The sequence below is a fragment of the Trachypithecus francoisi genome, unplaced genomic scaffold, assembly GCF_009764315.1.
Source record: "Trachypithecus francoisi isolate TF-2019V2 unplaced genomic scaffold, Tfra_2.0 Lachesis_group19, whole genome shotgun sequence".
NCBI lineage: Eukaryota > Metazoa > Chordata > Mammalia > Primates > Cercopithecidae > Trachypithecus > Trachypithecus francoisi.
Window position 1 is genome coordinate 32,451,376 of NW_022681464.1, and position 15,983 is coordinate 32,467,358.

The following is a 15,983-nucleotide window of genomic DNA, read 5'->3' on the forward strand; positions in this document are numbered from 1 at the left end:
TGTTGAGCTTTTTTATGTTTGTTGGTCACATGTATGTCTTCTTTTAAAAAGTGTCTGGGCAATCCTAAGTCAAAAGGACAAAGCTGGAGGCGTCACGCTACCTGACTTCAAACTATACTACAAGGCTACAGTAACCAAAACAGCATGGTACTGGTACCACAACAGAGATATAGACCAATGGAACAGAACAGAGTCCTCAGAAATAATACCACACATCTACAGCCATCTGATCTTTGACAAACCTGAGAGAAACAAGAAATGGGGTAAGGATTCCCTATTTAATAAATGGTGCTGGGAAAATTGGCTAGCCATAAGTAGAAAGCTGAAACTGGATCCTTTCCTTACCCCTTATACGAAAATTAATTCAAGATGGATTAGAGACTTAAATGTTAGACCTAATACCATAAAAACCCTAGAAGAAAATCTAGGTAGTACCATTCAGGACATAGGCATGGGCAAGGACTTCATGTCTAAAACACCAAAAGCAACGGCAGCAAAAGCAAAAATTGACACATGGGATCTAATTAACTAAAGAGCTTTTGCACAGCCAAAGAAACTACCATCAGAGTGAACAGGCAACCTACAGAATGGGAAAAAATTTTTGCAACCTACTCATCTGACAAGGGCTAATATCCAGAATCTACCAAGAACTCAAACAAATATACAAGAAAAAAGCAAACAACCCCATCAAAAAGTGGGGAAAGGATATGAACAGACATTTCTCAAAAGAAGACATCCATACAGCCAACAGACACATGAAAAAATGCTCATCATCACTGGCCATCAGAGAAATGCAAATCAAAACCACAATGAGATACCATCTCACACCAGTTAGAATGGCAATCATTAAGAAGTCAGGAAACAACAGGTGTTGGAGAGGATGTGGAGAAATAGGAACACTTTTACACTGTTGGTGGGATTGTAAACTAGTTCAACCATTATGGAAAACAGTATGGCGATTCCTCAAGGATCTAGAACTAGATGTACCATATGACCCAGCCATCCCACTACTGGGTATATACCCAAAGGATTATAAATTACTCTACTACAAAGACACATGCACACGTTTGTTTATTGCGGCACTATTCACAATAGCAAAGACTTGGAATCAACCCAAATGTCCATCTGTGACAGACTGGATTAAGAAAATGTGGCACATATACACCATGGAATACTATGCAGCCATCAAAAAGGATGAGTTTGCGTCCTTTGTAGGGACATGGATGCAGCTGGAAACCATCATTCTTAGCAAACTATCACAAGAAGAGAAAACCAAACACCGCATGTTCTCACTCATAGGTGGGAACTGAACAATGAGATCACTTGGACTCGGGAAGGGGAACATCACACACTGGGGCCTATCATGGGGAGGGGGGAGGAGGGAGGGATTGCATTGGGGAGTTATACATGATATAAACGTCATGCACATGTACCCTAGAACTTAAAGTATAATAAAAAAAAAAATAATAATAAAATAAAATAAAATAAAATAAAAAGTGTCTGGGCCGGGCGCGGTGGCTCAAGCCTGTAATCCCAGCACTTTGGGAGGCCGAGATGGGCGGATCACGAGGTCAGGAGATCAAGACCATCCTGGCTAACACGGTGAAACCCCGTCTCTACTAAAAATACAAAAACTAGCCGGGCGAGGTGGCGGGCGCCTGTAGTCCCAGCTACTCGGGAGGCTGAGGCAGGAGAATGGCGTAAACCCGGGAGGCGGAGCTTGCAGTGAGCTGAGATCTGGCCACTGCACTCCAGTCCGGGCGACAGAGCGAGACTCCGCCTCAAAAAAAAAAAAAAAAAAAAAAAAAAGTGTCTGCTCATGTCCTTTGCCCACTTTTTTTTGAGATAGTCTTGCCCTGTTGCCCAGGCTGGAGTGCAGTGGCACCATCTCAGCTCACTGCAACCTCCGCCTCCCAGGTTCAAGCAATTCTCCAGCCTCAGCCTCCCTAGCAGCTGGGATTACAGGTACCTGCCACCACACCTGGCTAATTTTTGTATTTTTAATAGAGATGGGGTTTCATCATGTTGGCCATGCTGGTCTTGAACTGCTGACCTCGGGTGATCTGCACACCTCGGCCTCCCAAAGTGCTGGGATTACAAGTGTGAGCCACTGCGCCTGGCCTTTGCCCACTTTTTAATGAAGTTTTTTTGTTTGTTTTTTTGAGATGGGGTCTCACTATCATCCAGGCTGGAGTGCAGTGGTGTGATCTTGGCTCACTGCAACCTCCCGCCTCCTGGGCTCAAGCAGTCCTCCCACTTCAGCCTCCCAAGTAGCTGGGACTACAGGCGCACCCCACCACACCTGATTAACAATTTGTATTTTTTATAGAGATGGGATTTCATCATGTTGGCCTGGCTGGTCTCAAACTCCTGGACTCAAGCCATCTGCCCACCTTGGCCTTCCAAAGAGCTGGAATTACAGGCATGGGACACCAAGGCCCCCCACCCCCGCTTTTTTTTTTTTTTTAAAGGTATTACTTGCAATTAGGAAAAAAAAAAAGAATAAAATCCCCAGCAAGAGACTAAAGCTGAGTGCTGCGGCTCATTCCTGTAATCCTGGCACTTTGGGAGGCCAAGGCAGGAGTCGAGGTTAGGAGCTTGACACCAGCCTGGGCGACACAGCGAGACTTCCGTCTCTATAAAAAAATTTAAAAATTAGCCAGGGTTGGGCGCGATGGCTCACACCTGTAATCCCAGCACTTTGGGAGGCCGAGGCGGGCGGATCACCTGAGGTCAGGAGTTTGAGACCAGCCTCAACATGGTGAAACCCCGTCTCTACTAAAAATACAAAATTAGCCAGGCATGGTGATGCATGCCTGTAATCCCAGCTACTCACGAGGCTGAGGCAGGAGAATCACTTGAACCTGGGAGGTGGAGGTTGTGGTGAGCTGAGATCATGCCATCACACTCCAGCCTGGGCAGTAAGAGCAAAACTCCATCTCAAAAAAATAAAAAAAATAAAATAAAATAAATAAAAATTAGCCAGGCATGATGGTACATGCCTGTAGTCCTACCTACTCAGGAGGCTGAGGCAGGAGGATTGCTTGAGCCCAGGAGTTTGACATTACAGTGAGCCACGATGTCGCCACTGCACTGCAGCCTGGGCAACAGAGCAAGATTCCATCTCTAAAAAATGTTAAAAAAAAAAAAAATTCTCTTCAGTACTGAATTCAAAAGGCTGTCAGAATGCTATCACTGAACTTTTACCAACAAACATAAATGATAAACATAATACCTGGTAAAATTCGATTCCTTGATCTGTTATGAAGACAATTTCAGTAGAACTAGTCCAGCAGAATCCTAGAATGTTGGCATTCTTAGTCTAAGAAAAATTTTTTAAAAATATTTTTAATTAATAAGAAACAATATATATAACTCTTTTCAAAAGCTTAACAATCTCTGCAGTTTGTCATTCTTTAATGAAAGTTCCCCAGAATGTTTACTAATTAACAAAACAAATTTTATGTTAAATACTATGTTCCCTGATTTTTGCCCATAACTCTTCATTCAAGAACCTGAATCCTAATTCCTTCTACTGAACAGAACGGGGGAAGTCTATGTTTTGTAGAAAGGTAACCAACCAGAGCTCACAGACACAGCTTCTACCTGCGGGATTCACCGTACTGCCGACATTCTCAGTCACCCACATTACAAAAACTGTTATTACAAATGTACAAAGGTCTAAGGGTCTTTAGCGAGTGTTGACCAAAATGGGTTGAGGACCCTGAGACACACACCCTACTCGCTTGAGGGCAGACAGGGCTGAGCAGGGCTGGGCTGAGGGCCTCCTCACACGGGGCCACCGCAGGGCAGGGGGACAGTGGTGGGGATGCACCTCTCCTCATTGAATAGTCCACCCTGAACTCCACTGAGCAAAACAGCCACAAAGATGCAGAAAGCCCTACCCCAACCACTAGCAGCCTCTGTCAGCGCCCAGGGTGCCACACTGCCACTTTTAGCTCAGCTCCCTCTAGCCTAGTTTACGACACCCAGCAAATCTCATTAATGTGGATTAGAATCAACACCTGGGGGAAGCAAGAAAGAAAGGAAGGACAAGACAAAGACAACAAATTGAGGAAAGGAAACTTCAGGAAAGAGAAAAAGAAACTCCTCACCAGAAACCCCCACTCCATGTGGCTGTGAGGGATCGCAGGGCCCAGACCCAGATGTGCTGTCGGCCCAGTGAGGAGAAAAAGGGCAGGACAGATGACAGCCCCCAAGGGCTAGCACCACTGGGTGTTCACCACACGTCATCCACTGAACCCTCCCCGCTCCAAAGGAACAAGTTTTCAAGCTTAGAAAACTGTTCAACGTCACAAAGCAAACACCCTGCCCGACTCCAGTTTTGGAATCAACATGAGGGACGGTCTGACTTCAAGTCTGTGCTCCCTGTGACCCTGATGCCCCGCTCTCCACAACATAACCCAGCTCAACACCACTGATGCCAGCAGCTGAGAAAGGGCCTGGGGTCATACCTTGCACTCCTGTGTGTATTCCAGCTGGGAATTATCAGGGATAAAATTACAAAAATCCTGAAAGGAAAAACACACACACACACACATTTGGATTAGGCAGCATACTGCTAAATGGGTAGTAGTATGCCTACGTTGGCATACTACAAGAAAAAGATAAATATTAACTTAAAAAGTGACCAGAAAATAACTGAAGACAACCCAAACACAGGAAAGATAAAAAGACCAATTCGGATCATCTGTCTCAACAGCAGCAGGCTTACGATTCCATTTTTTTTAAGTTAATACAAATATTCAGTTACAGTTTAGTAACTCCTTTCAAAATTCATTCCTCAAGCAGCTGATGTCAGAGAAATGTGTTGCTGCACTTACTAAGAGGCTTCCCCAAGACTTTAACACTTAAAACTGATGGAAGAAACCACAAGAGGATCCTGCCTGTTTGGAACAGCCTTCCCTCTACTCTACAAACGGCAATGGTGAACATTTACAAGGGCTAAAGTGCTTGCAGGCTGTTTCGACTTGGAATATCTGCTCCTATCAGATCTAGCACTCAGAAATGAGAGATGAGAAGGCTAATTCATAAAGTAGCCAAAAATGATACCTCACACAGTCTATGCTGCTAGCTATCAAGCAATACAAAAGACACACAAAGTTCCAAATTACTTTTTAACAATTTTTAAGGGAGGTTGAGGTGGGAGAATCACTTGAGCCTGAGAGATCGAGGCTGCAGTGAGCCGAAATCACATCACTGCACTCCAGCCTGGGCAACAAAGGAAGACTGGCTCAAAAAAATTTTTTTAATTTAATTTAAAAATCAAACTAAGGTCAAATGTCTTTTTTGTTTTTGAAGGCTCTAATACAATGCAACATAACTATACCTTTCACAATAGTAAGATAATAAGTTTCCTTTAACACTGAAAATTTGCAATTCCTTCTCTTCCAAATGCATTTCTAATGCCCTTTAATGCTATATTTTAAAGATAAGTCTTACCACAGTCTTTGACGTCCTCTGAACAGCCAATATCTTATTTTCTAAGGAAAACTTAATGCACTTCACTTCTCCTTTGTCATCCATTCTTTAAGAAGAAAGAATGTGTTAGTAGTTAAATAATCGAATTCTAGCTACTATCATTTATTGAAAAGGCAAAAGACACAACCTGTATTCAGGAGGCAGCAAACTCTAGTCTAAAATTAAAGTTATGTTTCCGAAGCCATCGGGAGGACCTCTTTTCAAACTACCAAATCTAACTGGAAACAACTTGCTGGGAAAACAAGTGATTGAAGAATTGAGATCACACGCACATATCACCTGAGAATTGTTCGCAACATAAATAACTGTAGACCCGCACAGGAGCCTTCTCCATGACTGCTGTTTCTCTCTCACAGCAAAGCTTCTGGAAAGAACTATCTACTTGTGCATCACACAGCGCATTCATTATGCAAACCTGCGATGCACCAGATGGCTCCACCACAGTGTCTCACGACCGCCTCAGACAGAAGTTAAAAAGTGAACTCAGCTGGGCACAGTGGCCTACACCTGTAACCCCAGCACTGTGAGAGGATGGAGGAGGATCACATGAGTTCAAGACCTGCCTCTATTCAAATACATACTTTTTTAAATTAAAAATTCATTTTAAAAAAGCAAACTCAAGGGATGGATTACAGAGGGGCTCAAGGAAACTTTTCGGGGTCTAAATATGTTCATTGCCTTGACTGTGGTGATGGTTTCATGGGTATATACATGTCAAAACTCACATATTGTATAATATTAAGTGTTTACAGTTTATTGTGTGCCAACTATGCCTCAATAAAGCTGCTTTTAAAATATCTTTTTTTTTTTTTTTTTGCGATGGAGTCTTGCTCTGTCACCCAGGCTACAATGCAGTGGCGCGATCTCGGCTCACTGCAACCTCTGCCTCTCAGATTAACGTGATTCTCCTACCTCAGCGTCCTGAGTAGCCGGGATTTCAGGTTCGCACCACCACACCCGGCTAATTTTTGTATTTTTAGTAGAGATGGAGTGTCACCATGTTGGCCAGGCTGGTCTCGAACTCCTGATCTCAAGTGATCCACCCACCTCGGCCTCCCAAAGTGCTGGCATTACAGATGTGAGCCACCGCGCCCAGTCTAAAAACTCTTTTTAAGTTAAATTCAGTACCTTCCTCCCCACAAACGTCTCAGAGTCCCCAATCTAGATTATCATGGGCTCACTCTTGTTTTCCACACCCAACCAACCCCCTGAGTCTTACCAGAGACCCATCTTCCTAAGTATCCCTTGACTGCCTATGCAGTGCCACTCTACATTGCCAGAGCTCTGCTCTTCACCACACCTGGCTCGGCTGACTGCTACTCTCCACAGCATCCCTAACTCTGACAGGCTCCCAACTAAGCCAGCCTCGTGCTGTGAACAGCATGATCTTTCCAAACACTGACACGATCATGCCACACCCCACCTGACATGTTTCAATAAGATAAAGCTCTAATTCCATAGGAGAATATCTAAGTTTCAAGCTGACCCCTGCCAGTGGCCACACCACCACCATTTTCCTTACCTGTAGACACACCCTGTGTAACCTTCAGTTACACAGACCCGGAGTTCCCCCAAAACACCATGCTCGAACCCCATCCACACTTTAAAACCCATCCATACTTTAAAAAACTTTGCTTAGGCCGGGTGCAGTAGCTCATGCCTGTAATCCTAGCACTGTGGGAGGCCAAGATGGATCGCCTGAGGTCAGGAGTTTGAAACCAGCCTGGCCAACGTGGTGAAACCCCATCTCTACTAAAAATACAAAAAAATTAGCCAGGCGTAGTGGCAGGTGCCTGTAATCCCAGCTACTTGGGAGGCTGAAGCAGGAGAATCGCCTGAACCTGGGAGATGGAGGTTGCAGTCAGCCAAGATCGCACCAATGCACTCCAGCTGGGCACAGAGGGAGGCTCCCGCTCTCAAAACAAAAGACCGTTTCTCATTAACACAGGCCAACAGTAAAATTAAGTCACTACTGAACTGAGGGCCTACATTAAACTTTCACCTTCTGTAAGCACCAGTGTTAACGTGGCCAGATAGCTTATCATCCAAATCGAGCCACTTCTGAAAGTGAAAGGGGCTGCTATTGATCATTACACCTGTTCAACAGTGCAAACTGTGACCATGCAGTCACCTTAACTGGCAGTCATGATTTTCTTATATTATTACATGAGAAACAATGAATCTCCTTCACCTGCCACTCTGGAAAGACCTGGGCTAAAGAAATGAAGGCCCTCCTCGGTCAACAAACCGGAAATGGGCACATCATCACGCTGACTTGTTAATTTCCAGTGCCAGGAAGTGGGTGCCCCACTTTTGAAGTATTTGGCTCCCAAATGAAATGCTCCAGATATTCCACTCTGACAAGAGGTGCTAGTAAGTGCCACTAAGACCCTCCCTACAGACAGGGCTTCCATGTACCCACACACACTGCAGGCCCCAGGGCGGGCCAAATGACAAAATTATAAAAAAACCTTTTGAATTAGAAAAACACCATTCTGTTTACATGATAAAATGATCTTAAAGTGTCTATGCCATTACCTAAATGAGATGGGATTCCTATCATCTGGGCCTTTAACTACCACACCAGTAGCTCCACCAGATCGAACAGCAAAAACCTGAGAGGCAAAAGCAGCAAAGTTAATAGCCTGAACTCTGAAAGGATCTAAACTCAAAAGCCGACCCGCAAGCGATTATCTCTGTTATACACCACCCTGGGTTCAACTAAAGTAACACATATCAAGGTACAGATGTTTGGCTGCTCATGTGAATTTTAAAAACCAAGAGCAGAGAGCGAAAAGGATGCCACTCCAAGTGTGGCCCACTGTGCCACACCGGGTCGGGTCCCCAGGCTCCAAGTTCTAAGGCCGGTTCGCGCATCGGCGCCGCTGATGCGCTTGAAGTAGTCTCTTCCCCCTTTACAAAATTCCAAGGAAAATGAAAATCTCGACGTCTAAAACCTTGACTGCGAGTGTTAACTAATGACAAAGACAACAAAAGAAGCCTAGAAAAGATGGGCGCGCCAACAGTTGAGATACCAGGCACGAGGCCACGGCGTCCGCGCAGCAGGTTCGGGGGTCCAGCCCCGGGGTCACCTGCGAGGACACCTGGCCGCGGCTGAGCCCACCCAACAGGGAAGGAGCGTGCGCCACCTCCCGCGCTGGGACGGGACAGGACCGGACAGGAGGGGACGCTCGGGCCTGGTCGCGCGGGACCAGCCTTGGTGCGCCCACGACTCCGGCAGGGCCGCGCGGGGGAGGAAGGCGCGGGCCGCCGGACCTGCTTGTTGGCCTCATCGAAGAAGACGCAGTTGACAGGGTTCGCCTTCTCGAACTGCACCGGCCGCTCGCACAGCTCCAGGTAGTAGTCCTCCTCGCCCATGGCGGGCGCCGCTACCGCGGTGGGGGCTCCGAGGGCGGCAGCCAGCGTGGAGCGGGGCTGGTGGTCGAGCCCGGCCCGGACTGTGACTGTGGCTGCGGCTGCGGCTGCCGCTCTGGGCCCGGCGCGGACGCCGCTTCCTGGTGCCACGCCCCCACCCCGCCCACCACGTGACCCGCGGTCCTCTGCGCTTAAGCGGGCAGCGTCTGGCTGCGGTGGGGCCCACCGGCCGTAACCACGCCCCACCCCGGTGCTGGAGGCTCCTCCCTTCTCCCCGGGGGCAGGAGGAACGCGGCGGCATGACCCGGAAGCCCGCGCGGTTCCCCGCGAACCGAGGGCGGCGGGGCCGCCAACCCTACCCCACTGTGGGTTCCTGCGCGCGGCTCGGTCGCCCTGCCCCGGCCTGTCCCCCGGCGTGGGACCGTTCCCGGTCTACGAAAGGCTCCTCCTTGCTTTTGGGAGGATTTCCCAAGCGCCTCCTGCGCCTGAGTTCCAGCCTCTGGGAGCTTCGTCAGGGAGAAGGGGCTGAAGACTCGCTGAGCAGGTGCAGGGGCGCCAGAGACCGTCTCCAACCGCCTCACCGCTTCTGCGGGCTCTTCCGCTGGAGCCAGAAACCGAATTGACAAGAGACAGATAAACAAAAGAAAAGCATACACACTTTTTAAGTTTTTCATGGGGACCTTCAAAGGAGAGTGAGGTCTGAAGAAGTGGCCAAAGCAAGATGCTTTTATACTTTTTAGACAAAGAATGATGCATTTGAGAAGAAAGCACAAAAGGCATCTGGTTAGGGGCGGTACATTTCTAAGGGAGTCACTAGGAAAAATTTTGGGGGGGTGTAAAACTAGTGAAAGATAAGTACTACTTGGGAAATTCGTTTATTCAGGTCCATTGCAGCCCCCAACTCCCAGTCGCTAGTGATAAGGGCTATTTTCTGGCCCGGGTACAGAGAGGGTACCACTCCCAGAGGAATCTTTACTGCTTGTTGCCTGTAGGAAATGACAGGTCATCTAGCCCTTTCTGAAACTGCAATTTCTCCAGTGTTTTTAGCTCAAAATAATATACCAATTTTTGGACATATTTTAGGATAGCACATCCTTACTGCTTCCTAGTAACAGGGAAACCTAATTTAGATTGTGGCTCAGCAAGCCTTTTTCCTTGATAAGAAACATGAAATTTACCACGTTAGCCCCTCTTTTTTTGTTTCAGACGCAGAGTCTCTCTCTGCCCAGGTTGGAGTGCAGTGCTGCGATCACAGCTCACTGCAACGTCAGTCTCCCATCTCAGCCTTCCAAGTAGCTGGGACCGCAGGTGCATGCCACCACACTTGGCTCGTTTTTTTATTATTATGTTTTGTAGAGACGGAGTTCTCTGTTGCCCAGGCTGGTCTCAAACTACTGGCCTCAAGTGATTCTGCCACTGACAGTGCTCAGCCCCCATGTTAACCCTTTATTTTTTATTTTTTATTTTTTTTATTTTTTTATTTTGAGATAGAGTTTCGTTCTTGTTGCCCAGGCTGGAGTGCAATGGCCCTGTCTCGGTTCACCGCAACCTCCACCTCCCAGGTTCAAGCAATTCCCCTGCCTCAGCCTCCCAAGTAGCTGGGATTACAGGCACCTGCCACCATGCCCAGCTAATTTTTTTGTGTGTATTTTTAGCATAGACCAGGTTTCACCATGTTGGCCAGGCCAGTCTCCAACTCCTAACCTCAGGTGATCTGCGCACCTTGGCCTCCCAAAGTGATGAGATCACAGGCATGAGCCACCGCGTCCGGCCCCATGTTAATCCTTTCTGAGGTGTTCAGTAGTATCAGGCATATTGACATTATTGTGAAATACATTTCCAGAAATTTTTTATCTTGCAAATCTGATTTCTGTCCCTAAATTTGACTAATCTAAGTATCTCATATAAGTGGATTTTATAGTATTTGTCCATTAGTGTCTGGCTTCTTTTGCTTAGCAAAATATCCTCAAGGTTCATCCAGGTAGCACGTGTCAGGATTTCCTTCCTTCATTAAGGCTGAATAATATTCCATTTTGTGTGTATAGCACATTTTGTTTATCCATTCATCTGTTCATGGGCATGTGAGTTGTTTCCACCTTTGGCTGTTGTAAATAAAGCTATGCAAATATATGTTCAATATTCTGTTTTTAATTCTTTTGGGTCTATACCCAAAAGTTGGATTACTGGATCATATGGTAGTTCTATTTCTCAGAGAGCCATTTTTGAGTGGTTTTGAAGTCTGAGTCCAAGAGTTCGGTTTGGAGCATGTGAATCCAAGGAGAAATGACATCTAGGCAGATGGATATGTTGGTCTGAAACTCATCAGAGAAGTGACAAGACTGGAAATGTAAGACTCCTCCACTCAGCGTCACCCACCCAGGCCCATGCCACACATAGAAAACCCAATAACTCCAGAACCCTGCTCTCCAGCCACACTGTGCCATCCGTGCAGCTGGCTTGTTTAGCTGTTTCCTATGACTTTTCCTCAACATCATCAGGATGCCCTGTCGTTGTTCTGTCCTCTCTACCCCAGTCTATCCGCCCTCTCCTCTCTTCCCTTCCCTCTTCATCAGCTTTGGTTTCATTTCTCTGCATTCCAGTTTTTTGCCATTTTTTTGCCAGTTTTTGCCATTGCCTTTAACATCCTTGCTGTGCTGTTCTTGTCACACTTATCTGGCAGAGCCTCCGCCCTGGATGAACTCAGCCACCTGTTTTCCCAGTACCCACTACTGGAGGGGCCACACAACAGGACAGAGGGCACTGCTGGAAATTCAAATGAGTCTTCAGCCCTGCCTGGCTATCCCCGTCACTGTCTCTCCTGTTCTCTGCAAGGACATTTTCAGGCCTTCTCCACACTCTTCAGACTGTCTAACCCCTATTTCCATGAACATCGAGGCCTTCAGATGGAAACTGGGTTTCATACCAGTTGCGCAGCCCACCATGGCTGCCCCTCTAGAAAACGGTCCATCTTGCCCAAGGCCAAACCCTGTTTATTTATTTATTTGTTGTTTATTTATTTACTTTTGAGATGGAGTTTTGCTCTTGTTCCTCTTGTTGCTCAGGCTGGAGTGCAATGGCACGATCTTGGCTCACTGCAACCTCCACATCCCAGGTTCAAGTGATTCTCCTGCCTCAGCCTCCCGAGTAGCTGGGATTACAGGCATGCACCACCACGCCCAGCTAATTTTGTATTTTCAGTAGAGACGGGGTTTCTCCATGTTGGTCAGGTTGGTCTCGAACTCCCGACCTCAAGTGATCCGCCCGCCTCGGCCTCCCAAAGTGCTGGGATTACAGGCGTGAGCCACCGTGCCTAGCCCAAACCCTCTTTGTTTTTATATTTTCGCAAATACCACAGTGACTTACCAGCACTTCTTTGAATTCCATCTTTCGGCCTGGTGCAGTGGCTCACCCCTGTAATCCTAGCGCTTTGGGAAGCCGAGGCAGGTGGATCACCTGAGGTCAAGAGTTCGAGACCAGCCTGGCCAACATAGTGAAACCCCGTCTCTACTAAAAATACAGAAAAAGTAGCCAGGAGTGGTGGCAAGTACCTGTAATCCCAGCTACTCAAGAGGCTGAGGCAGGAGAATCGCTTGAACCTGGGAGGTGGAGGTTGCAGTGAGCCAGGATCATGCCATTGCATTCCAGCCTGGCCAACAAGAGGAACAAGAGCAAAACTCCATCTCAAAATTAAATAATAAATAAAGAAATACAGGATTTGGCCTGTTTATATAAACAGGAGGCAGAAGTTGCAAGAGCAGAGATCGCACCACCGCGCTCCAACCTGGGCAACAGAGCAAGACTCTGTCTCAAAAAAAAAAAAAAAAAGTAAAATATTTTAAAAAATGAATTCCATCTTTCACCTTCTCAAAAAAGCCTACGGTATTGACCATGCCGTGTTTCTCTCATACAGGCAACCTCTCCTCAAATCCTGCTCCTAGAAGCAGCCTTTATATTCGCTCATTTCTCCCATCATAAAAACAAAACAAAAACAGAACTGAAAACACAGAGGACTTCCCTAAAACACACGTCCCTGTCTGGCTATCACTGCCTTCCTCTACTTCACGGTGAACAGGAGTCAGTCTTGGCCTATCCCCACTCATAGCCTTCATGCCCAAGCAGGGACAGGCCATCAGCTTAGGTAGAAATTTAGAGAAAGAGACTTCTAAGAAAACCCAAAGCTACTCCACAGAAGTGCGTATTTCGAACATGACACCACAGGAATGTTTGCCAAGGACAGAGCAGCCATCCAGTGTGTGTGTGTGTGTATGTGTGCCTGTGTGTGCATGCTTCACACTTAGAATAAGACCATGGTCTTTTTGTGACACCGGGCATCTCGTCCTCCCCAGAGAATTCGGTGCAGTTGACTCCGGCACATGTTTTTGTCCTAAGAGCCAGGCTTGAATAAAGTCTTTATGCCTCCATGAGCTATCTCTTTCTGTTGCAAATTTCTTCTGCATTAAAACAGTTCGATTATTTGTCCCATGCCCATATAGGATTCCCTATTCTTCATAAATTAAAAAAAAACAAACCTTACCTTTTCATTGATAAACATCAAAACTCTGCAAATAGTCTTTTAAAACTGGACAACAGACATTTCTACTTTGAGGTTCCGTATGTTACCAGAACTCACATATTAAAGTGTCTAGTATCAGTATGGAAATCACCGAAAGGACTGGCCAGAATTTGAATTAAATGAGAATTTTCTTTCTATCATATCCCTACCTGGCCTGATCATTGCTTCCTGTCTCAGAACATTCTTTCTGTGGATTTCCTTTGCTACTGAGTCAGATACTTTCTTCCTCATTTCTGTTGTTTGTGTAACAGATGTTTCTGCTGTGTCTTTGAAACTGCCTTTGCAAAAGTTATAACTGAGGAAATTATAACAGTGAAAGAGATCAGACCTAACCGATTCCATCTTGCTTCTAACCTTTAAGCTGCCCTTGTTCATTCCTGGGCATTTGGGAAAGAATTCAGTTCATAGTTTGACTCTGAAACAAAATTAATAATAGCCTTTTCCCAAAAAGACTCCCTTCTTGCCTGGGGGCCAGTCTGCCTTTGCAGACAAGTTAGCTACAAGATTAGAAATTATGGTTTAGGGGTCATGCAGCCTCTGGCTCCAAGAGTCTGAACCTCCCCAAATTGCTTCTGGGGATAGCATCACTATTGTAACACCTCAGATCAGTGCGTGAGATATTTTGTAGACCCTACACTGAATGGATCAGCTGACACCATCTGGACCAGTAATCTGGCCCAATCAGTTCTGCCATCCCATCTAGGAGTAGAAAACAGCAAGAAAACCTCATTTTGACCCCCCTAGGATTCCATCTCCAATCAGCACTCTCCACTTCCCGAGCCCCTACCTGCCAAATAATTTTGTTTGTTTGTTTGTTTGTTTGTTTGAGATGGCGTCTCACTCTTTTGCCCAGGCCGGAGTGCGGTGGCACAATCTCGGCTCACTGCAACCTCTGCCTCCCGGGTTCAAGGGATTCTCCAGCCTCAGTCTCCCAAGTAGCTGGGATTACAGGCACGTGCCACCACGCCCGGCTAATTTTTTGTATGTTTAATAGAGCCCATGTTGGCCAGGCTGGTCTTGAACTCCTGACCTCAGGTGATCCGCCTGCCTCAGCCTCCCACTGCCTCAGCCTCCCAAAGTGCTGGGATTACAGGCGTGAGCAACCACGTCCAGCATCAAATTATCTTTAAAAACTGATCCCCAAATGCTTGAGGAGACTGATTTAAGTAATAATAAAACTCCTGTCTCCCTCACAGCCAGCTCTGTGTGAAATTACTCTTTCTCCATTGCAATTCCCCTGTCTTGATAAATCGGTTCTGTCTAGGTAGCGGCAAGGTGAACCCATTGGGCAGTTACATCTTTAAACATTAAATTGAAGAAAGGATGCAAAGCTGTACCTCTGTTTTGGTTTCTTTTCATTACCGGCATGCTGTTCCCTGCTCTTGATTTGATTTTCAGAGGACAATTAAAGTTCGTAATATAAATTAGAATAATTCACATGTTTAACCTTTAAAATTCACTTTTTAAAGTCAAAGCTAGACCTGGGAATAATTTGTAAATAAAATTAAATAAGTTAAAATCACTTTTATTGGAAATAAAAACTTGTTTTTGTGTGTGTATTGTTTTTGTTGTTGTTGTTGTTGTTTTTGAGATGGAGTTTCGCTCTTGTTGCCCAGGCTGGAGTGCAATGGCACCATCTCGGCTCACTGCAACCTCCGCCTCCCCGGTTCAAGTGATTTCTCCTGCCACAGCCTCCTGAGTAACTGGGATTACAGGCGGGCGCCACCACGCCTGGCTAATTTTGTATTTTTAGTAGAGATGAGGTTTCACCATGTTGGTCAGGCTGGTCTCCAACTCCCGATCTCAGGTGATCCACCCGCCTCAGCCTCCCAAAGTGCTGGGATTACAGGCATGAGCCACTGTGCCCAGTCAAAATTGTATTTTTAAAAACTCATTAAACAATCTCACAACGTTGTTCTTTTAATTGCATGTAGCTGTCTTGGAAGACCATTTAAGCAAACGCTGAAGCAAAAATAAAAATAAAAACCTAAAGACCTGTTTTTACATGAAAACCCATGGAATTACCAGTAGGCACTTCGCCCCTGCCTGTGACTCTGCTGGCGTCACAGGAGTTTTAAACTCCAAGACATTTCCAGAAACTGTCTAGCTCAGTGGCTCCCCAGACCAACTAGTTATCAGGCTCTGAGTCAAAATTACAAAATGAAATCACACTATATTGTAATTATGAAAGAAATGCATGCATGTTAAAGAATTTCAATAGTATGGAAAAATAGCAAGTGAAAAAATATCTCTCCTTCTTCCCCAACAATCCTCAGTGGAACGACCCAGAAGAAACCATTGTTACCAATTTTTGGTTTTAGCCCTGATGGTCACGGCATAACTCATATACTTATCTTGTTTCATCGGCTTCAGGAGTATCTGTTATTTCCTGAGGATGTAGTTTGGATGTTATCCCCTCCAAATCTCATGCTGATTTGTAATCCCCAATACTGGAGGTGGGGCCTGGTTGGAGGTGAGTGGATCATGGAGGCAAATTTCTCATGAATGGTTTAGAGCCATTCCCTGAGTGCTG

The 15,983-nt window shown here is 46.0% G+C and overlaps 1 protein-coding gene across 8 annotated transcripts in view; it reads right to left on the bottom strand.

Annotated features, from left to right (window-relative positions):
* RMC1 (regulator of MON1-CCZ1) overlaps nt 1-8,992 on the bottom strand; it is a 34,753-nt gene extending 25,761 nt beyond the window's left edge. For 3 of the 8 annotated variants that reach the window (XM_033178121.1, XM_033178120.1, XM_033178125.1), the window contains exons 1-5: nt 8,779-8,992; nt 8,041-8,117; nt 5,464-5,548; nt 4,476-4,532; nt 3,236-3,322 (exon numbers count right to left, since the gene is read on the bottom strand). In XM_033178121.1, coding sequence (XP_033034012.1) covers nt 3,236-3,322; nt 4,476-4,532; nt 5,464-5,548; nt 8,041-8,117; nt 8,779-8,880 — 408 coding nt within the window. In that variant the 5' untranslated portion in view covers nt 8,881-8,992. The remainder of the gene's footprint in view (nt 1-3,235; nt 3,323-4,475; nt 4,533-5,463; nt 5,549-8,040; nt 8,118-8,778) is intronic. The other 5 variants (XM_033178123.1, XM_033178127.1, XM_033178122.1 and 2 more) reach the window with 4 other exon arrangements.
* Nucleotides 8,993-15,983: the final 6,991 nt, after the last annotated feature.